This window comes from Phascolarctos cinereus, unplaced genomic scaffold (genome assembly GCF_003287225.1).
Source record: "Phascolarctos cinereus isolate Bilbo 61053 unplaced genomic scaffold, phaCin_HiC Scaffold_4;HRSCAF=312, whole genome shotgun sequence".
Lineage (NCBI taxonomy): Eukaryota > Metazoa > Chordata > Mammalia > Diprotodontia > Phascolarctidae > Phascolarctos > Phascolarctos cinereus.
Genome location: NW_027555847.1, coordinates 650,908,737 through 650,932,869, shown reverse-complemented (window position 1 = coordinate 650,932,869; position 24,133 = coordinate 650,908,737). Strand labels below are relative to the sequence as shown.

The window sequence follows — 24,133 nt, the reverse complement described above, 5'->3', positions numbered from 1 at the left end:
CAGGTGTCTCTTCCCGAAAAGAATCTGGAGCCATATGTTTACTCTCTAGAAGCTGGAAGCCCAAAGACCAGAATCTCTGTTCTCTCAATTTCTCTCACCACTTTTGCTCCTCATTCAAGCACACACCACACGATCAATTTCTACCAAGGAAGAAAATCTTATGCAAATGAGCACTGAGCCTTGGATTACACCAGACCAATATCTCTTCTGCATTCCATTTCTGTATCTCCAACTTGATGCCCCATCAGCATGCCAAACTGAACATGTCCAAAATATTTTTATATTTCCCTCCAAACCCATATTTCTTCTAAACTTTCCTATTTCTATTGACAGTATCCTTCCAATCACCCAAGTTTATAACCTCAGGGTCATCCTCAACTCCTCACTCTTCCTTACCCACTTGTCAGTTGTCAAGTTCTGGCAAATCTACCTTCACTTTACCACTCAAATAAATTCCCTTATTTCTACCTACATGGCCATTCTAGTTCAAGTCCTCATCATCTCTCACCTGGACATTTACATTATCCTTCTAATTAGCCTTCTCATGTCTAGTCTCTTCCCCTCTCCAATTCATCTTCCTTATGCATTTGACCTGTTATTGGCCTACTCAGAAATCTTTAATGGCTCCCTATTATCTCTTCCAGGATAAAATATAAACTTTTCAGCCTGGCCTTTAAATCCTGCTACAGTCAGGATTCAGTATATCTTTCCAGACTTAATTTATATTACTTCCCTTCACACTTTCTACATTCCAGTCAATATGGACCACTAGGTATTCTCTGAACTAAATGTAACATCTCTCCATGCATTTCCCCGGGCTTTTCTCCATGCTTGGAATGCCCTGTCTCCTTAGAATCCTCAACTTATGTGCCATGTCTTCCCCAAAGCCTTTCCTGATCCCTTTACTTGAATTGAATCTAAAACTTAATGAAATTAAGAAAATAAAACAAAAAATATTTTAAGACCAACGAAATTGGCAAACTATTATTTCATTTTAGAAAAAAGGCAGGAGAGGAATGCCTGCTGAACTGAACCGAATCGAATCGCATCTAGACTCGTCAGTTCCCTTTAGAGTTTAGAGCCGCCGCGCCCCGCCTCCCCAGCGCCAGCCAAGGAGACGGAGGCGCGGAGTCCTCCAGCCTTCCTAGAGCTTCCCCGGAAGTGTGGCGATAGTGGGCGGAGCGGGCTGCGGTCGCGCACTTCCTGTCCGGGGCCGCGGCTTGGATACCTGCAGGTGAGCGAGTCCGGGCCTTTGGAGGCGGGGTCATCCGGCCCTGAGCCAGCCCGGACGGAGAGCGTGCCTCGCCGCGGCTCCCCTGTCGCGGGGGTTGACAGAGGAAGTTAGGGGTCCTGGGTCCAGGCTCCGGCTGTGCCCTGACTATCCCGCGACACGTCGGGCGGGGCCCTTCCCCTGTCTGGGCCTCAGTTTCCACATTTGTGCAATGAGGAGATGATCACTGTGTCCTCGACGTGGAGCCGGAAGGGAGCTTCGAGGTCTAGTCTACCCCCCTTATTTTACCGATAAAGATGCTGAGGCCCAACCAAGGAAAGTGACTTGCCCAAGGCCACACACAAGTGGTAAGGGACAGTGGCGGCATTTGAACCCAGGCCCTCTGACTCCAAATCCAGGTCTCTGCACTTCCCCAGGCTGAGGGTCTCTCTGTAAGATCCTTGCTGGTTGTCAGGGTCAGGGCGACGACTCAGTGACTGTTCCTGTGGCCCCCTAAGGAGCAGAGACGTGCCCACCAAGTGCTGTGGGAGCTCTGAGGCCAAGGTCAGTGCTGATGTGAGGGGGAGGGGACCAACATCTGACCGGGGCTTACTTGCAACACTGCCCTACGAGTGAAGGAAATACCGAGTTTAGCGTTGTCATCTTGGAGTGACAAGCTTCTCATGGCACCAGGGACCCGGCTGTCCCCTGGGAAGTTGGCCCTTCCCCGCTGGGAATGGTATGCATGTTTTTTCTTAGTATATTTGGACCAACTCCCTGGTTGCACGCATGTAGTTCTCGTTGTTATGGAGGTAGGTTTTGTTAAAAGGAAGAAAAACAACAAATCTAGATTGAAATACTATTCATCCCAACAAGGTAGAGAGAGTTCTGGAGACACTTTCATTCTTAGGCATGAGGTCTTCCTGGACAGTTGAATATCCTTTTGAGGAGTGGAGAAGTAAATTTTTTCTGTCTCTGCCTCTGTCTCTGTCTTTGTCTCTCTCTCTGTCTCTGTCTCTCTCTCTCTCTCTCCCCCCCCCCCTCTCCCCTCCCTCCCCCCCCCTCCTCCTCTCTCTTCCTCTTCCTCTCTTCTCTCCATCTTTCTTTCTTCCCACCCTCTCCTCTTCTTTAACGCTTTTATTCACATATCCCTAGTATGGTCATATAGTATCTCAGTTTTTCAGGTACTCCAGTCTGGAGGATGTTATCTGAGTGCAAAATGAAGCAAAAAAACAAACAAACAAACCTTTTTTCCTCTTCCAATTTTTCCAGATCTTTTCTTAAAGGATCTTATTTTCTGCTAGTTACCAGCCTCATCCATCACCATGCATATCCTTTGAGGTAAACACTTAATTTTCTCCAGTAACTCAACTGGAAAATAAAGGGAGAAGGGGCAGTTAACCAACATTCGCTACCTTTTCTCTTTCAATCAAAAAAACTTTCAAGCCTTGAAAATGACATAATATCATGTGTCATGTTTATATAAAGTTCATTTGCACATAGTAATATGTATTGTGTTCATGGAAAATAAATTTGCATATAGTATACTTCACATGAATTCCAACATTGGCCTGCCATTTCCCCAGTAGGCAGGAGTCTGACCTATACCCCTAGGTTCTGTTGGATGACATCCTTCTTGGTTATTTTATGGTGCGCTATGCATTAGCCTACTTGGGGCTGGATAGTTCGGCACCTCTGCTGTGGTTTATTATCACCTCTGGTTGTTCTGTCTCGTTATTTATGGGGAAAAGCCATTTTTGGACACATTGGCCAATGGCCCAGTTCTAGACGTATGGACACTTGGGATCTATTGGGGTTATCTGCTGTCCTGAATAGAAAGATGCTATGTTTGGTCTTGGCCTTCCTGAGACTTGCAATGATGGAGTAACAGGAATGGAGTTGGTTTCTTCTGGGTTTAGCTTCTCTCATGTTAAAGCAGTTGTTTTCCGATTGATTCTTGATTGGTTAATTAAATATTGAGATAAATTCGGTAGCAGCCTGCATTTTCTAACACTACACAGATTAGATTTCATCGTCCTCAAAATCCTGATTAATGCCATCCCTGTGTTGGGATATAGGTGTTTGGATATGATCTGTGAATTCATTGGGCCCAGTCCCTTGATTCCCCTAATTCTTATGTTCCTGCTCAACCAGTTCCTTTATAGATAGCAGTTGATTACCTATGTTGTCTTTTTAGAGCCTGTTCATTTTTCAGTACTGTTCTGTAGGTTGATACTTTCTGGTTTCAGTTACATGCTATGTTATGGCTTTCCACCAATATTCTATTTTGTGCTTTACAGAATTACTTCCTAGGAATCCTTTGCAGAATTGTTTCCCATTTTGAGTTCTTAAGCAAATTGCAAGGTTAAGATATTTGTTCTCCTCAAATGTTTTCTTTGCTGAAGACATCAATAGATAGTAGGCATCTCTTAATACTTCTCTCAGTCTTATAACTTACTGGTTATGGATTGCTACATTACTTCTGTCTGTGGCATTCTAAAGCACATATTAATTCACTTCTTCTAAACATCTCCAGATAAGGTGGAGACAAATCCTATGGCATCATTCCTAGAGCCACTGTGAGCGTGTTCCTGAAATGTCACATGTTGGCTGCAGGGACCCTTCTACTCTGGCCTAAATGTTCACAGAATATTTAATACAATACAGTTGACCATTCTTGGGGTTCTTGGGATTGATGAGGCATTGTTCTAGATCTCTTAGGTCAAGTACTTCTTTGAGTAATTTGTAGTCAAAATTGCATCCCTGATCTGAGTGGATCCTGGGCAGGGAAGCTATACTTTGAGAAAAAACTTCCATAACCCTTTGACTGTTACAGAGATCCTCTGATTCTGGGCTGGCTAAACCCATGCATATCAGGTAAAGCGTCCAGTCATTACCATGACATTTCTCACATTTTCTGCTCCCCTTCCAAAGACAGGAGGTCTACACGCCAGCTCTAAAGGCTTGCTGCTCCTTACACTCTTGAGGTAAGTGGCTAAGATTGGCATTACTTTCCTTTTGTTATGATTGAAATTAAGGTAAACTGAAGCACAGTGTTCCAAGCAAATTACCAATAAAAGGGTTTTTAGCTCTTCAGCAAGCCAAAAGACCCCTAACGAGGGCAGGCATAATTTTTACAGACGAAAGGAAGAACATCTAAAAACTAGAAGGCAGCGTCATAGATGGGGAAAACAATATCATTGGTTACAAAACTTGCAGCATTATAGATGCAATATGATTGGTTAGAAATTGGGAATGTGGGCTAGCAACAACCCCTCTTTCCATCTAGGAAATTCTGATTGATTTAGTCCACCTGAAAGAATAACTAATGGTATATAGATAACAGATTTCTTCTAATTGTACAAGGGCAACTAGTAGCGGCATAGAGCTAACGGTTTTCTTTTAATTAAAGTAATTTTTTGGGAAGCTGAATTTTTAAACTTAACTCAGAAAGGAAAACTGAACTTCTGAACTCATGAACTTCTGAACTTAACTCAGAGACAAAGAAACTCGGCTTAGGTAGCTATACAAAATGTCAGCAGTGATACAGAATAGAATAAGTTACAAAATAGAATCCATTTGATTTTCCTGTTTCGAACACCCCTGGTATGTATCTTGTACTCATGTACATTCACTGCTACCATATTGGAGCTAGCAGGATCTCTCCATACCATTATCTTCTGTTTTTTCTTGACCTAGTTATCCAGAATTATCTTAGGCAGCTTTTATAACCTTGCATAGCATTACTTAGTTTTTAGTAAAATAATTCATTAATAAGTTCCAGCTTCTTCCAGATAAAACACTGGTACTTACTACCTGTGAGACCTTGAGCCAGTGACTTCACCTCCCTGGGCCTTAGTTTCTTCTCCTGTAAAATAGACGGTTTAGACTAGATGACTTTTGAGGTCCTTCCAACCCTACATCATGAACCTATAATCCCTACCCTTAACTGAGTTTATAGTTTCTTAGCAGGCATAAATAATTGTAATTCCACCTAAAATGGCAAGTTATGTGACTTATGGGGCTTGTTTGTCTGATCTACAAACGCAGGGGTTGGAGTAGGTGCTTTCTGAGGACATTTCTGGCTTTTAACATTTTTTGATTTTGAAGTTAACACAGAAGCATATAGATCAGGGTTCTTAATCTAGAGTCTGTGAACTTTTTTTTGTAATTTTATAACTATTTCAATATTATTGATTTGTTTGTAATCTATAGATTTTATTTTATGCATTTAAAAATGTTATTCTAAGAAGGTATCATAGGCTTCACCAGACTGCAGAGGTATTCATGACATAAAAAGATAAAGAACCCCTGTTAAGGAAAAATTTCGTTTCCTTGTGAGGCACTAAAAATTGAGAGAAATAGGGAAGTTGGAAATTACTAGTTTTTATAACTGCTAAAAGGCAAAGTCTGCCCTTTATCAAAGAGCATTCAAAGAGTATTCATTTTCTTGGGGGCTAATAACTGGACATTGTAACTAGCTTTGCATACTGTCTTTTCATACGGTTCCCCTGAGGAGTTAACAGAATCAGCCACTTGCCCCCTTTGTATCACCCTGTAGGACAAATCTAATGACAGTTACTTTGCTTTTCAATTCTCAATTTTCTGTGATGCTTATCTTCAGATCCTCATCTGTGTATAAAGACAGGAAGGAACCTTTTCAGAGAAACAAGAATCCTGGCAGCAGGTTGGGGGTCAGTGCCTTTTCCACCTTCCATCAGCTTCTCTTCATCTGAGATACTTCAGCAGCAGAAGGTTCTGCACCACCTTAATGGTCTTCAACATGGTATTTGCCCTTTACCTCTGAACTCTCCCTTTAGATGCCAGCTTCCTTGGCCTTTTTATCACTCACCCTACTGTCACTACTGTCACCAAAGCACCTTAACCTCAGTGATTTATAGTCTACCAAGCACATTCCTCATGACATCCCTGAGGGCTTGGCATTAAAAATGTTACTCCCATTTCACTGATGAGAGCATTGAAGCTCAGCGAGATTAAGTGATTTGTCCATTATCACAGAGGTTATGAGCAGAAGAACTGGGAGTCAAACCATCTCCAAGTCTGGTACTCAGTTTTCTTTAGTATGGAACTGTCTTTCTTCTGATCTTACTCTGACAAGTAACAGGAGTTCACTGTGAAATAGATTTTTTTTAAATTTAGACCTTTGATTTTATTGGTTAAGGACCTTCTGGTATGGAAACTTCCTCCACTGATGGAGATCAACCACTTATCTGTGATTTATAAGAGTAGTCTGGGTCACTGAGATATTAAATGACTTGCCCGCAGTTACAGAGTTAGTAGTGTGTGTCAGAGGCAAGACTTTAACCCAGGTCTTCCTGACTTCAAGGCTGGCACTATATCTACCGTACCACACTGCCTTTCACTGTATAAAACTAAGGTGAATTTCAGTAGCTAGGCATGTTCAGCACTATTTAGGGATTGACATCTGCGTCACAAATGCAGATTGTATGGGGATATTGGAATAGAAGAAAAAAGCCTGATTTCATGCACACTAAGTGGGATTCAGCCCATTGTCCTGTTTTGAAACAAAATACGATATAGGCATGTACAATGTGTATCCGCTGGGTAGTAAGACTTTTACTTTGTATTGTTAACCTCCTCCTTTGAGTAATCTATACAGGTTTTTTTACATTAAACTTCACAGAGAGATTTGACAGTTGGAGAGTTTAGAGAATCATTTTCTTTAGTATGGTTTATCTAGCTATAAATGCACGTAAGTTTGTTATCATCTAGCTTGGTGGTATCAAACTAAAATAGAAACAGTTGTATATTAACTTAGAAAACCACAAATTAACATTATTTTGTATTGTATTTTATTTATTTTGTTAAACATTTCCCATTTACATTTTAATCTGTTTTGGACTTCACTCTGTATTTTGCAGGCACATATATAGCCTGTGGGGTGTGAGTGTTAATACCCCTGATCTAGCCCACATTTCTCCATCTTGTCCACAAGGATTTAATGACAGAATTTGTTTAGTAGCTTTCTGAAATTAAAACAACAACAGAAACCCTTACTCACTTTTAACCTATCAAAAAAAATATAGTTAACCTATCAAAAAAAGAAATGAGTTTCGCTTGTCATAACTTGTTTTTAAGGAACTCATGGTGGTTTCCAGTGACCTAATTTATAAACCTTTTAAAAAATAATCCATCATAGGATTTTCTAAGGGAATAATAATAATAATCATAATAATAACAACAACAACAACATTTATGTAGCATTTAAGGTTTACAAAGCCCACATATATGTATTATCTTATTTAATCCTTAATAACCTTGTGAAATAGGTGCTATTATTATCATCATCTTCATTTTAGACATGAGGAAATTGAGACAGAGAGATAGGTGACTTGTCCAGGCTCACATTGCTAAGGAAGTATCTGAAGCAGGATTAGAACTCAGTTCTTCTTTCCTTCCAAGTCTAGCACCCTGTCCACTGTGCCTCCTTGCTGCCTCTGCTCATTGGTTTCTAGAATCCATCTTTTATTCATTTTTAGAAATGTTACCCATTTTTCATATGTAGTCTTAGAGCGCTGTTCTCATTTTCATGATTTTCAAATATGGTTGATCATTTCTCCACAGAAATAATTAGATATACTTTATGTCTTCTCAAACATAAATACCTTAAATTAAAACTATTGGGATGGAATCTAAGAAAAAAAAAATCTCCTACCTTATGAGAGATAGTATGCTGAAAAACCATAACATTTTATACCCAGCATGCTTTCTTTATTCTATAGGTTATTGAACTGAATAAAGTTCAATCATTGCTGAACTTTAAATATAAACAAGACTTACGATTTACATTAAAATTGTTTTCAATGTGCAAATATCTCAACTGTTTAGTTTTTGCCTCTAATCTCTGTTAATCCCTATTTTGTATCTAGTTTTTCCTTTTATATAGTCACAATTAGTATAAATATTCAGTTACTGCTTTATTAGCTTCATATAAGTTCACGAAAGGTTTTCTATATTATTTTATGTTCCCATATTTATTATTCTTAATTGCTTTAGCATATTCAATTTTATTTGATATGAATGAGTTTATTCAGCCATTGTCCTATCCTTGGACACCTGTGTAGTTTTCAGTTTTTTTCAAATTGCAAGTTATATAGCTTTAAATAGATTTCACAGTTTAAAAAAATTGCCTTTGGAGTAATCATAGTTATGGAGTTATTAGGTCAAAGAGTATAATTATTTTTATGTTTATATACTGAGACATAGTTTATTGGAATTAAAAATCATGCCTGACTGAAGGTAGCATTTTAAAAATTGGTTCTTCGTCTTTGTTGACAGTAGGCAGAATGTGAATGCCTTAAAAAATTATTTTATATACTGTAACCTTAATGATTCATTTATCATTCATTGTCATAATCCTTTGTTGATTTTCTTTATCATTCTTGTTTTTATTAGAATGATTTGTTGGGGGTTCATCTTATCCTTTTCCTTACTGAACTCATTGTCTCCATTTTTCTTGTTGAGTCCTGTTGCAGGCTATGAAATCTGGCACAAAGATCATTTGGACAGCAAGATTAGGGTAACATAAAGTTTACTCATAAGATGTAGCAGGTGATATTCCAAGGATGCTTGTTGAATGCAGCTTCCTGTGGTCTCCTGTGAAGATGCACTCAAGAGTCTCCTGTGGAGGCAGGCGGCACAGAGCTACAGTTCTGTCAGTTCATCTCATTAATAAAGGCTGAAGTCTGTTACTATTCCCTACCCCCCTGTGTGTACTGCTCCCCCTCCCCCACCCCAGTGTTATACTCCTTCATATTGATGACGCCATAGGGGCTTGGCCAGATTCAGTGGTTCCTCCTTTGCCCTCCCCATTAGAGTAGCCTAAGCTAAAATAGCCTGGACATCCCAATCACTGGATGGAGACTGCACCTCATGTATTCAACAGCATATCTATGTTGTGCAGGTGCTCTGGCTTTCCTGGTCTTGTAGTAAAGAATTCATATGTCCAGTTAAAGAGGACCCATTGCTAGAGTAGTACCGTGTTCCTCTCCCCTAGCTTCCATGCCTTCCATCTGTCATGGAGGTGGGGCTCAGGGAAGATCAGCCTTAAAGTTGGCCATTTCATCTGGACCCTGCCCTTAATCCCTTGAAATAAAGCTGGATGGCCCTGATTTCTCAGTAGTGTGATGGTGGGCAGTTGGGCTTGGAAGAAGGAATTTGGGGTTATTGTTCCTAGTGACTTAAATTCTCCCTTGATCAGCAACATTCAGGAGGCCCCCTGCTTACCCTTTCTGCATATATTCTCAGCAACCAGGTGAGATGTGATTTTCTGTATTATTATTTATTCTTTGATGCAAATTGATTTAATTCTTTAACAATGTATCTTAAGAATTCCTGCCCTTGAATAAGGTTTTGACTCACTTTTCAGATTAGCTTGTTCACTACCATAGGTTGGGGCTCTGGCTGCCCTATGAAAAAGGATTGTGAGAGAATGTGGCCAGCTGACCTAAGCTTGGAGGTCCATTCTACCCTGTCCCTGCTCCCCCCACCCCCTCCCCACCAGTCAGGCATAGGTGAGTCAGCCCTCTGCCAAGATATCTTCTTGTGTCCATCAGACTCCAAGGAAACTTAATTTCCTCCCTAATACACCTCCTGAAGAGTCAGGGTCAGAATAGGCAGCCTCCCACTGCCACTCAGCCAGGTGAGGCTTATCCCTACCTCGCCCTCACCCATGCTTCAGATCTGTTTCCTTCCCCTATTACTTGATAACTATCAGGAGGAGCCACGAGACTGTGTTTTTAGCCAAGCTCTTTCCATCCTGATTTCTTTCTTGCTGGACCTAGTAAGACCTCTGGGTTTAGAGGGCATTCTTTTCTGTTCTACCATTAGGGCTTCTTCCACACAGCTTCTGAGCAATCACTTACCAGGTGCTTGTATCTAGCCATTCTGGCATCCAGGAGGTCCTAACTCATTCCCTTTCTGTTTCAAAAAAACCCCAAAAGGTTCTGTTCACTACATCAAATGTTACAGACTAAACAATCTGATGGAGTGTTCCTTCAGCACCAAGGGTAGAGTAATGCACACTTTACTTAAAGGATATAACTGGCTATTTATGTGATGCATATTAAGTATAGCTTCTGAGAATTTTCCTTGTCTCTTGTGAAGAATCTTTGAAAACCTTCAAGTGGAGATGGCCCACGTAGAACTGGGATTCTCTCAGATCTAGGAAGCTTCTACTTTCCTGGGTTCTTGAGGCTTTGTAGGACTCTCGGACCTGTGGCTCTAGGCAGAGAAGATATCATCCCTCTTGGTCATCACTTATCCTGGTTTTGTATTGAAATTTTTAACTGTGCCACAGTCATGACCTACCATATATCCCTTGGGTTTTCTAGGCTTATTTTTGTGTCTGGTCTCTTGCACAGAGAGATAGTTTATCCCTTAAACTGCTTTTTCTTAGTAACTTTTTGGGCAATCCTCTTCCATATAAGAATATTAAGTTTAATGTAAATTCAACTGTTTGATCTTTCTGTGATTGCTGTCAATGTTGGTTTCCAACAGATACATCTTCTACTGGTATGCGCTGAGTCTACTTACGTTGTGTGCGAAAATGGCCTGATTGAAGATTTTAGTCCTGTTTAGCAACCTTCCATCAGTGTCTTATCCTAATAAAGAGTATTCTTCTTGTCTATGTATATATAGTTAAAATCTTCCCATTATTCCTTAATCACCTAATTTTATATTTCCCCAGTTTTGTTTGGTGTTTCCATTGCTCTCCACCATTCAGCAATTATTTTCTACTCTTTTTGGCTCTTTGCTGTTTTGAAATCATTCACTTTCTTTTACGTGAAGCCTTTCTTGATTTCCCCAGCCACTACTATCCTCTTTCCCAAACTACCTTGAATTTAATTACTTTGCATATATTCATATTTATTAACTTTGTGATATATATACATGCATGTGTATATATGTGTGTGTGTATACATATATACGCATATACATATATACGCATGTCTGTGTGTATATATACATACGTGTGTGTATATTAGATGTAGTTGGGATTATCCATTCTTTGTACTTGTGTCTTCTGTACCTAGCCCAGTGCTTTCCATGTAATAGGTAGTACGTTCTTCTTGGTTGATGAATCCAGTGCCTCATTGTGGTATGGAGTTGGGTCTAGGTTCTTAAAGATTATTTTATTGGACCATAAGCCCTGCCACCCTGCCAAGCAGAATAGGTTTTCTACCCAAGCCTAGTGACAGACTGTGTGTATATCATCCAAGAACCAGCCTAGCGATGTCTGGAGAGGCTTATCCCTCTGTAGCCTTAAGGCTAGCAAATGTTTAGGATGCAGTAATAATTTTTTTTTATGTTTTGTTGATATCCCAGTGACTCTTCCAGCCCCCCCATCCCTCTTTCAAGCTTTACTTATAACAAATAAGCCAAGCAAAGCAAATCAACATGTTGGCCACATCTGATACATACGCTTTATTCTCTTAAGGTGAAAGACATGCTTTGCCATCAGTTTTATGGAGTCATGCTTGTTAACTGCATTAGTCACAGTTCTGAATTCTTTCAGTGTTGTCACTTTTTACACTAAGTGGTGCAGTGGGTAGATGTTGGGCCCTGAGTCATGAAGATCTGGGTTCAAATCCAGCCTCACTTGCTTACTTGCTTTGTGACCCTGAGCAAGTCAGTTATACTTTCTTTTCCTCAGTGTCCTCATCTGTAAAATGGGAAAATAGTAGCACCTACCTCCCATAGTTCTCAGGATCAATGAGACAATAATTGTAAAGTGCTTTATACAGTGCCCAGCATATAACAAGTACTGTATGTTATAATAAGTACTAAATGTTGGCTATTATTATTATTGGGGTCGTGATATAAATTGTTCTTGTTCTGCCTCAGTTTTATATCAGTTCATGCAGACCTTCCCAAGTTTCTCTGAATTCTTCATGTTTGTCATTTTTATAGCCCTAATTCCTAATACAATTGTATGCCACAATTTGCTTATCAGTTCCTCCAATCATTGGGTACCCACTTTTCCTCCAGTCATTTGATGTTGAGAGTGCTAACCCTAATTCCTTGTCTCCTCAAGGCTTTGCCGACTACACTTCTGCCATAGATTTGCTGTCAGGGTTACCAATGTCCTCCTCAAGCATGATATTCAGTGTCTTTCAGTTTTCATTATCTTACTCCGTAAATGTAATAGGCACATTTAATTCCCTTGTGGGTATGAATTTGGCTGGATTTTTATAATTCAGAAGGTATGTTGAAGGATTGCCTGAAGTGTAGTGAGGAGGGAGAGCATTCCAGACGTCATTGGAATTCAGCTGTGCAAAGACACAAAGAGGCAGGAGCTGGGCTATCATTTAGAGGAAGCATCGAGCGGGCCAGTTTGACAAGAGAGAATGCTTAGAGAGTCATCTGCAGTGACTGAAGAAAGGCAGATGGGAATCAGATAGAGGAGGGCTTTAATTGTCAGACCAAAGTCTGTGTTATCCTAGAGGCAATAAAGAACCATAGATTTATAGATAGGGGAATAATGTGGTCAGATCTCTGGATTCGGCATCTCAGGAAGGTAGGCCAGCAGCAAGCATTTATGAGGTAGTTACTATGTTCCAGGTGCTTTGCTAGGTGCTAAGGATGCCGATATAAGTCAAAACAAAAGTGGTCCTTTTCCTCAAGGAGCATATGTTCTAATGAGGCAAGACAACACAAAAAAGGGAGAGGGAGGGAAGGTTCCTATGAGGCAGCAAACTCTGGAGAATAAAAAGCACACCTGGGAGGAGAGTGAAGCATGGCTGGCTTTATCCCATCTCCAAAATGGAGGACCCTGAAGGAACTCCCCAGTGGAAAAAGGGGCCAGCCTGGTGGAGGGATATTGCAGGATGTGAAAGCCCTAAGAGCTGAGGGAAGCTCCAGGGCAAGAAAGCAGCTGAATGGTGGTGGCAAGTTCCCAAGCTTGAAGGCAGTTTGGCAACTGGATGGGAGATGGATGTTTGGGCATAACAGATGCCAATCAGTCACCAAGCATTTATTAAGCACCGGCTCCGGGCCAGGCAATTTGTTTGGTCATGGAGAATGAAACAATCCCTCTTCTTAAGTAGTACCTTATAAAAGCTCAAAAAAAAAAACCAGTTATGGAAAATCAGTTAATAGTGGAATTGCAACTGACAGTATGTGTCACATCCTATTTTTATAATTAATACTAAAAAGGAAGTATGCATGCTTTAACCTTAATCATTTGGTCTCAACATTGTCCATTTTTTTTTACCTGAGTGCCTTTGTCTTTCGGTGTTATCTTACAAGAGACAGTGGTATAGTGAGAAAAGTGAGTGCTGGACTGAGTTTGGTTTCTGTCACCAACTCTGTAACTATGGGCAAATCACATAGCCTACATGAGCCTCAGTTTTCTTATCTGCAAAATGGGGATAACATTTATAGTGCTTAACTTACAAAGTTGTTGAGGGAGATCAAATGAAATTATTAGGCGAGGTGCTTTGCAAACTTAGATGTCAGCTATTGTCTTTATGTTGTAGTTGTGTTGTTTTTTTGGCTTTGCTTTACTTTGCATCATTTCATAAAAATCTTCCCATATTTCTCCAAAATGTTTATATTTGTCGTTCCTTAGAGCACAGTAATATTCCATTACATTCATATAATGCCATTTGTTGAGCCATTTCCCAGGTTGATAATTTTTCACTCCTCCTCTCCCAGTAGCTTTTGGGACAGAGAAATATTTGTCTTGAGTTAGCTTGGTGGGTTAAGCAGATTGTTTCAGACTGACTAGTCACAGATTTAGATGAACACCCCCCCAAACTAGCCACACTAGATTTGATTCCACTGTAAAGGGAAACTGAGCTAAGGGAAATGACTGCAGAGAAGTAGGAGAGAAACAAGGAAGAGTTGTGGGTCACTGGTATGTGATAGGATTTTTATCAATGATTCATCAGTTTAACATTTATTAAAAGCCTACTCTGTCATGAAACCTCAGAGTTTGAAGGGTCCTCAGAAGCCATCTGATCTAACCCAAATCTCCAATAAGTCACCAAAACAAGTGGTCTCAAACTCAAATAGAAATGGGGACCACTAATCCATATATAAAGATCTCTGCAGGGTGCATATTAACTTAATCTTGAAATGTAGCATTATCTATGTTTTATTGTATTTTTATTTACTCTGTTAAATATTTTCCATTTGCATTTGGGCAGTGAGTGTTGTTTTTGACCCATCTGCCCTAGACTATTTAAAGTTCTCTGGTGAGGGGAACTTCTGCCTCCTGAGTCATCCTGTTCCAATTTTGGATTGCTTTAGTTGTTGGGACATTTTTCTGTGTATAGAGCCAAAATCTCCCTCTCTGCATCTTGTGCCCATTGCTTCTACTTCTGTCTATTCTGTTGAAGCACAAGCCTAATGCCTCTGCTTCTTGATGGCCCTTCAAGATGCAAATCACTGTTTTATGCTGGGCATTGAGAAGTGAAATATAGTCATGATGATATTCCTGAGACATGGTTTTGACTTTGTCTTCTGCCCAGTGTCTAATATGATGAATGGACTGTTAAAAGGCAGTACCTTGTAATAGATTTATGGCCACGTTTCTGGCCATGTAACTTTGGGGAAATTACTGAATCTTCCTTGTCTTTAAACTGGAGATAGTGTTCTCCTAATATTGTTTGTCTTTCAGAGTAATTACATTGTAGCATATGTGCATTATATTTTATAAAGCACTTTTCTAACAAAATTCTTGGTGAGGTAGTTAGTGTCATTTTTACTTTTCCTGCTTTACAGATGAGGTAACTTAGGCTCATTGGGGTTTTATGCCCTGCCTGAAGCCTTGCATAGGAAGAAAGGGCAGCTTTTTGATTCTAAATTTTTTACTTCTTTCACAACCATGATGCCTCTCAAGGGTTGTAAGGATAAAATGAGATAATATATGTCAATAAGGAGGTATTGTGGGGAAGTAGATAGTGTGAATTCAAGTCTTGCCTCACATACATAGACCATGAGACCCAGAGCACATCTACTCACCTCTCAGTGCCTCAGGTAATTCTTAAAACGTAGGGTTTTCTCAACTTAGAATTTTCTACAACAATGAAATCATAGGTCCAGATCAATATATGTTATATTGCTTAGTAATTTTGAAGCACTGTAAATAAATATCCTCTTCCAGAGCCCTTTCTTGTGCCTCCTCAATGTGTGGAAGTGATCCTAGGTTCTTAAAGACTATGGTCATGATCTGGCAGGGCCTTCCAAACTGGAAAGGTTTCAGCTATAGTCCTAGTGGCAGACCTAGCTAACTAAGGGAGAGTTTCTTCGCCTGGTTGGCCAGAGTAATGACTTTTTTGTTTTTTGCTTGATTTTTTAAAAAGTTTTATTTATATGTTTTGTTTTTACATCATAAACGTTTACAGATTAGTCCGATTTTGTGAAAGCTGTCTTATAACAAAGTAGAACTCAACAAAGTAAAAGTTAAGCAAAACTAATAATACAGTGACTTCATCTGAAAATGACTGCAGCATTTTACATCTGTCACACCCTTCACCTCCCCTTTATTTATTTATTTATTTGTTTGTTTGTTTTTTGGCTAGGCAGTGGGGTTAAGTAACTTGCCCCAGGTCACACGGCTATTAAGTGTTAAGTGTCTGAGGCCGGATTTGAACTCAGGTCCTCCTGACTCCAAGGCCAGTGCTCTATCCACCGAGCCACCTAGCTACCCCTTTTTCTCTTTATTTTTTTGTTTTCTTTTTGTTTGTCTATTTTATCTTCTGTGATCTGGTTTGATCATTAACTTTTCTTCTATTCATAGATGTGATAGGTGATTTTTTTCCATGTTTCTGTAATTTGTTTATGATGTGACCTTTTACATATAATGGTCATATACCCATTTGGAGCTTATGATTATATAAAGTGTGAGGTGTTGGTCTAAATCTAGCTTCTTCTATACTGCTATTTAATTTTCTCAGTAATAAAAATGGCAATACTACCTAAATTAATTTACTTATTCAGTGCCATTCCAATCAAACTAGCAAAGGATTACTTCATAGAACTAGAACAAAATAATAATGAAATTTATATGGCAGGAGAAAAAAGGTCAAGAATCTCAAGAGAAATAATGGAAAGAAATAGAAACAAAAGGGGCCCAGCAATGCCAGATCTCAAACTATACCACAAAGTAGTACCTTAAAAACAATTAGGTAATGGCTAAAAAGTAGAGAGATTGATCAGTGGAACAGATTACAAGCTACAGAATACAACCTACAGAAGCAAATGTATCTAATAACTTCAGTGCAAAAAATACTTTTTTAATTGTCCAAGATTCATGTTCTCACCCTCCCACCCATCCCACAGTTGTGAACACAAGAAAAACAAAACCCATTACCAACATGTATATTAATCATTAAACATTTATTAAGTACCTGGTATGTACCAGGCACTGTACAAAATCCTGGGATTACCAAAAACCACAAAAGATAGTCCCTTTCCCCAAGGACTTTGCAATCTAATATGTGAGAAAGCAAACAAATATATACAAACAAGCTATAAACAAGTCAGAGATAGGAAATAATTAAGAGAATGAAGGCGCTAGAATTAAGAGGGCTTGGGAAAGGCTTCCTGTAAAAGGTGGGATTTAGTTGGGACTTAATAGAAGCCAGAGAAGGCACTAGTTGGAGGTGGAGATGTATGGTCAATAACTGAATATATTTCAAGTAAGTAAAGATTATGAGTTAGCCTGGAGTAGTGCATAAAGTATTGGTCTTAGAGCCAGAAAGTTTGGATTCAAGTCCTTGTTTTGGCACTTGAATGAAAGAATGAATGAAAAAGCAGTAAGTGCTATGTGCCACACTCACTGGCATCCTCACTGTGCTGGAGATACAGATATAAAAATGAGACAGTCTCTGCCCTGAAGGAGCTTTTACTCTAATAGAAATAACATATATAGGGGAATAGTGACCAGGGAAGGGTAAAGTCACAGGGGTGTTGAGGATACAAATGAAATCAGGAAAGAATGAAGTAGTGAATAAATAATGAAAGCAGGAAACAACCAGTAGCCCACTTTGGCTGTAACATGTAGAATGCATGAAGGGAAATATTTTGAAATTAGGCTGGAAAAGTAGGTTGATGTCAGATTCTAAGAGTTTTAAATTATGGCTAAGGAGTTTCTGATTTCAATTCTATATATCAGGTAGCCACCAAGAGTTTCTAATCAAAGGAGTGAAATGGTCAGACCTATGAATTAGGAAGATTGTTTTGGCAGCTGTTCAGAGGATCAGTTTTAGAGAGAGAGATGTGAAACTGGAGAGAAGGAAACTAGTTAGGAGGCTTTTACAATAGTATAGTTCATGGATTCTTTTTTTTGGTGGGGGGATGGACCCCTTCTTGGAATAATGATTTTTAGTACATAAAATACATAGAATTACAAAGGGAACCAATTATATTGAAGTACAGTTATCAGAGTTTTTTAAAAAAATTAACAGAACTTAGGTTAAGAGCCCTTGCTGTAGGTGAAAGATGATGAAGCGGGGCAGCTAGGTGGCGCAGTGGATAGAGCACCGGCCCTGAAGTCAGGAGGACCTGAGTTCAAATCTGACTTCAGACCAAACACTTGACACTTACTAGCTGTGTGACTCTGAGCAAGTCACAACCCCAATTGCCAAAAAAAAAAAGATGATGAGGGCCTGATCAATGAATGAATTACTGAAAAGCATTAATTAAACACTTAATATGTATCAGGTACTATGTGAAGTGCTATAAATACAAATACAAAATTGTGACATCCTCTGCTGTCTTGGAATTTAAACTCCAGTGAGGAAAATGGCACATTGGAGGGTGGCAATAAGGGAAAAGAGTTATTGTCTGGGAAATCACAAAGATACTAAGTAGGATTCTGTGCCCTTTCCAGAGGCAATGGGTAGTATTGTCTTTATCAAAGTTCTTAGAGCAAGAGGTAGAAAGAATGGTGTGGAGGGCACCTAGGGCAGAAGCCAATGTGAAAATGGTCAGGGTAAAGCAGTAGTGAGGGGAGTATGACATGACATGCTAAGTTGGGAAGACTTTATTTTAAGGTTTCTCACCAAGGTACCAAGTATGTAAGATCATAAATTACATCTAGTGCTAAGTAGACACCAAGCAACATGTCCTCCCATATAGATAGGCTTTTTTCCCCATTTGGACCTATGATTTCATTGGTTTATGGAACTCCTGGTAGGTTAACTTCTACCAGTGTTGATCAGTAACTGTTTGGCCATTTATGGTTGTAGAGATTTGTTTGGGGCACCTAGACTTGCTTAAGGTCACATGAGTAGCATGTGTCAGAGGTATGACTTGAACCCAGGTCTTCCAGGCACTGCACCTGGGTGTTTACCTACTATGTCATACTGCCTTTATACAGAAGGGCTACATATTTTAAAATTCTAAAATCATTCCAAACTTCCATGAGGCAGCAAGAATGTATTGTTTCAGGAGCTGGTGACCTTTGAAGATGTGGCTGTGTATTTCACACGGAAGGAGTGGGGATGGCTTGATCCTGCTCAGAGGGATCTTTACAGAGATGTGATGCTAGAGAACTATGGAAACTTTGTGTCAATGGGTAAGAAGTCATTTTTATGGCAACCATTCCCAAACTAGAAAGAGATATTGGAACTCAGCTCAGAGGCCATTCAAGTATCTCTTGTTGGACCTTTCTACATATTAGCTATAGCTTTAAAAATCGTTCCCTATCTGGCCCCAGCAGATGTATGACCTAGGAGTGAACTTAGAAAGTTCTGGTGTTTTAGAGTGAATGATCATGTTCTGTATGTCTTTTCCTAAAATCAGGGCTTCCGTTCTCCAAACCTGATGTTATCTCCCAGCTGGAGCAAGGAGAAGAGTCATGGGTTGAAGATATGCGAGAGCCTGAAGAAGGACAGCTTTCTCCAGTTGTTTACAGTGGTGAGTGAGTGAGATCAAATCTTCCTGGAGAGAGCATAAAATGAGAGCACAGCTGATTTGTGGACTAATGAGCAATTTTAAGTGCTAGGAGAGGATTTTAAGGGGTTGAACCTGGAATTGAAGTTGGGGTAGAACTCCTCAAACCTCCTCCCCTCCACCTTAGTGGGCTCACTTTTTTTCTATCCTGGAGGTGATCATCTGAGTACCTTTTCTTTCCCCATGTTCTCATTGGAGCTCTTGGTCATTTCTAGCACTTTGAAAGTTTTTTTTTAAATTTTTGTTCTACTTTTATTTCAGTTTGATAATTCTTTTTTCTCCTGTAGTTTAATTTTTTTAAAAAAGAAGTGGTCCTCTTTTCTTCCTTTTTTTTTTTCTAGGTTTTAAGAACAAATCTGAGAATGAAATTTTGCCCTAAGGGAGGAAATCCCTAAAACATTTGAACTATATGGAAATATGATAGAAAAATCCCCAAGGGACATATTCCAAACCACAGAATTTGGACTAACGTTTGGACAGGAAAACAGTTTAGAAGGGCAAACAAGACACTTCTTAGAGGAGAGATGGAGTAAATCAGCTTTGCAATCGAGAGGCTCTCAACAACTGACAATTTTCCACAACCAAATGTCTAGAGATGAAGGCCAAGAGTATAATGAATTTGGTAAAACCTTCAGTTGGAGCTCAAAGCTCATAACTCATCAAAGAATTCCTAAAAGAGGAAGAGGCCGAAATTTTTCTCAGCATTTAGCCCTTATTCAACACCAGGGAATTCACAGTGGAGAGAAACGTTATGGATGTCGTGATTGTGGCAAGACTTTCAGTCAGAAGTCAGGATTCACAAGACATCTGAGAATTCACACTGGAGAGAAGCCCTATGAATGCAATGAATGTGGGAAAAGCTTTAGTCGTAGCTCAAATCTCACGGAACATAAAAGAATTCATACTGGAGAAAAACCCTACAAATGTAACAAATGTGATAAGGTCTTCAGGCTAAAATCAAATCTTAATTGTCATGAGAGAGTTCATACTGGGGAACGACCTTATGAATGCAACATCTGTGGGAAAAACTTTCCTCAGTTGTCCAGTGTTATGAAGCATCAGAAAATTCATACTGGAGATGGCACTTGTAAATGCGTTGAATGTGGGAGAATCTTAAGTAGCCAGCTTCGCCTTATTGAACACTGCAGAATTCACACTGGTGAGAAACCTTTTCAGTGTAATGAATGTGGGAAAGGCTTAAGCAGCAGGTCAAGTCTTCTTCAGCATTACAGGATTCATTCAGGTAAAAAACCTTTTAAATGCAACGAGTGTGGAAAATCCTACCGTAAATTCTTAGGATTAATTGATCATCAAAGATACCATACTGGAGAGAAACCTTATATTTGCAAAGAATGTAAAAAAGCCTTCAGCCGCCATTCAGTCCTTATTCGACATCAACGATCTCACACTGGAGTGAAACCATTTAAGTGTGATGAATGTGGAAATACTTTCACTAGAAGATCTGTCCTTAATGAACATCTAAGAATACATTCTGGAGTAAAGCCATATGAATGTAATGAGTGTGGGAAAACCTTTACTCGAAATTCCACCCTTAATGAACACCAGAGAATTCACACTGGGGAGAAACCTTATGAATGTAATGCATGTGGGAAAACCTTCAGATGTGGTTCATATCTTACTATACATCAGAGAATTCATACTGAGGAGAATCCATATGCATGTAATGTATGTGGGAAAAACTTTAGTTTGAGCTCCACACTTATTCGACATCAGAGAATTCATACTAGGGAGCAACCTACTAGGCTGTAAGCTCCTTGAGGCCAGTGACCTAATCTTAGTTAAACTTTGCATTTTCCCCTACCTCTGCAGCTTGCTTAGTTAATGGTTGGATTGAATTAAATGTTATGAACATGGAAATGCCTTCAGAGTTCTGCTCTTATCAGATAGCAGAGAATTCATACTGGAGAGAAGCCATGTGATTATAACATATAAAGAAAAGCCATTATTTACCAGTCATTTCTCATTCAAGATCAGAGAACTTAGACTCCAGTTAACTTATAAATGAAATAGTCATTGGGAATGGACAATCTAGATAGGAGAATCTATGATATGTCACATTCTTATAATAGACTGTAAGGTTTTTGAGGGTAATGGCTAAATTTCTTAAAATTCAGAATGTGTAGCATCCAGCCCTGTGCCATTTTTTAGAGACATACTTAGTACACACTTGCTCGTTAAGTGACTAAATTGATGACTGTAAATCCCTTCAGTGGCAACTCCCTTCTTCACCATTATATGAGAATCCCATCTTAGAGAAAGAGTATGAGGAGTTAGGACTGGAGATTGTCATGGGAACACAGGTAGTAATTAAAATCCCATGAATTAATATGGTCCCTAAACAAATGTATACTTGGAGAAATATGACCTAGTCCTGACACATAAGAAATGCCAACATTTGAAGAGTAGTAAGAAATAGAATAGGTACTTAGATAGTTGGAGGAAAGTCATTGCATCACAGAAAAATAAAACTGAATGAGTTTTGGAGATAATATCTCCAGTTTCAGTTACACACATCCAAAAGCTTGCTGAATATCCCCATCCAGTTGTCCTGTCAGCATCAAAACTGAGCTCACACTTTCCCTTCTAAACCTGTCCCTCCTCTAAACTGCCCTTTTTCTAATGAAGGTACCACCATCCTCAGAACCTCATTCATTCTGACGGTCCTCCCTCAACCCTTCTATATCCAGTCGGTTTCCATGTCCTGCTGTTTCTTTTTTCACACTGTCTTTCCGATCCAATCCCTTCCTTTCACTCACATAGCCATTACCTTAGTTACTTAATACCTTTCTAATTGGTCTTCCTGCTTTTAGTCTCTTGCCTCTCCATCCTTCAAACAACTTCTGGAATAATCTTCTTATAGTATAACTGTGACCGTGCATTTCTTCTGCTCAAACAACTTAAGCAGCATCACAGTAGAATGTAATGTCCTTAAGGGCAAGAATTTTTTGTTTGCTTTTGGACCCTAACACAGTACATACAGTACCTTGAAAATGTAGGCATTTAAGAAATATTTTAAATTAAATTTATTATTCTAAGTTGAAAGAAACTGAAACACAAACAGGGAAGTAATAGGGACCTAAGGAATCCTAGAACTTAATTCTTCTGACTTTCAGGTCAGTACTCATAACTGTTTGCTACCTCTAATAAAGTATTAGTGTAATTCAGCAGTCAGATGAATAGAAGTTCTCCTCTGGTAAATCTAGTGGCAAAAAAGGCTCCCAACTGTCTTAGAGGGGAAGGTTGTAGATGGGAGCAATAAGTGAAAAGGCCTACACTTCAGAGAACTGCTGAATGGCTCTGCCAGCCTGGGTCTGAAAAACCTAGAATCAACTTGGTCTGACCTCTTGGGTAGGGAGTAGCCTAGAGAAAATGTTGAAGAGAAAACTGAAGCATTGCCACATTATGGCACTTAGTGGTAGCTCTTGACTCTTAATTAACTTGTTTCCTACAGGGTGGGATGTTTAATCATGTGCAATGCCACTAAAATCATGAGAGGTGAGGATGCAAAAGACATTATTGTACTGATCTGGAAGAGCATAAATTACTTCAGAGATGTTTGCTACGAACTTCACTGCATATTTGCTGTGTGGTTCTATAGAACCATGTTAGAGTGCCTAAAAGAGGAGATAGAATCCTTGAGCCTTTTGAATTTGGGCAGCACAAAGTTGTTATCCAGAGTTGTTACTGTGCAAAGGATCATGGGGAGGAGCTCCTGGGGGAAACTAATAAGTTAGGATTCTGGTGTGGTATAGTGGAAAGTACCCTGGATTCAGTAGTTGCGTAGTAAAATTAGGGAATTGGACTATTCCAGTAGTTCCCAGCCATAGTCATGGGTCCTTGGGTGCTACAAAATTATTGTATCGTAAATGTTCCTCAATCCATATGAACACCAAATTCTGCTGTTTTGATCTTTAACTCCAAAGAAATATGTTAGTATAAACAATGGGTTTTTGTTGACCAGTTTTATATTATTGATGTTTCAATTGTGCCTAATAAGAAAAATTTTTTCCTGACCTTTCAGAATGAAATAGGACCTTTACTTTTGCTGAAACCTGCCCCCTCCTAGAGTGGGTCTTTGGAGTTGTCTACTCTCTCATTTCACGAGGTATCATATTCACTTTTTCACTGATTTGGTTTTCAATGATTATATTCCCTTTCAGCTTAATCCAGTTTGTATTTTTTTCTATTAGGAAAGGTTCTAAGACTTATATTGTTATATTTTAGAGAGTAGTTGCTTGTGAATTTTTGTGATTTCAGTGGTTGTTTGGGCTTGGATACTTTCCTACCAGAGGTCAGTTTTGGATGCTTACTTCAGCCAGGATATCTTTTTCCTTATCAATTTATAAGATGTATTTTAGTGAGAATACGGACAAGAACAGTTAGAACATTCAGAATCCGATGGATTCCAGTGCCCTTCAAGGAGCCTTCATATAGAAGCATGGTGAGCACTACGAAGAGGGCTTGCAGTGAGTTTGCTGATTGAATTACTTGTGAGTCATTGTGTTCATGGCTGTGAACGGTTGCTGCATTTTCATTTTCAGTGGAGGCTACTGTGTTTACTGCAGATTTTTGGAGTAATGTCAGTGTAAGTGAAGTAGAATTATAATAAATAAGCAAACATACCTTCTGTAGGCTAAATAAATATTATCTCACCATATGTATTACCTTTTTTTCAAATGTGTGTATATTCTGTTGTGATTAATAAAAATACAAGATTATTTAAAAGCATTACTGAGTTCTTAGTAGCTTTTTCATTATACATTTTCTCAATCATTGGATGCTAATAGTACAACTGTACCATGTGTACCAATATGTACAATAGTACCATAATGGGGCTCTGACATTTTTTTGCTATTAAAAAGAGGTCTTCATACTCTAAAAGGCTGGGAACCAACCCTTGCCAACCTCTCAGGTCTCTTTCTACTTGAATTCCTATAATTTGGATTCAAATCTTAT

At 39.2% G+C, this 24,133-nt stretch overlaps 1 protein-coding gene across 1 annotated transcript; it reads left to right on the top strand.

Moving 5' to 3' along the window:
- Positions 1 to 1,345: 1,345 nt before the first annotated feature.
- Positions 1,346 to 23,905, top strand: LOC110214311 (uncharacterized). Its single transcript, XM_078153802.1, is given in 7 exon segments — positions 1,346 to 1,774; positions 4,145 to 4,197; positions 5,835 to 5,996; positions 18,653 to 18,779; positions 19,007 to 19,120; positions 19,498 to 19,518; positions 19,521 to 23,905. Coding segments are annotated over 5 exon segments (1,683 nt in total). The 5' UTR covers positions 1,346 to 1,774; positions 4,145 to 4,197; positions 5,835 to 5,981; the 3' UTR covers positions 20,927 to 23,905.
- The last annotated feature ends 228 nt before the right edge of the window (positions 23,906 to 24,133 follow it).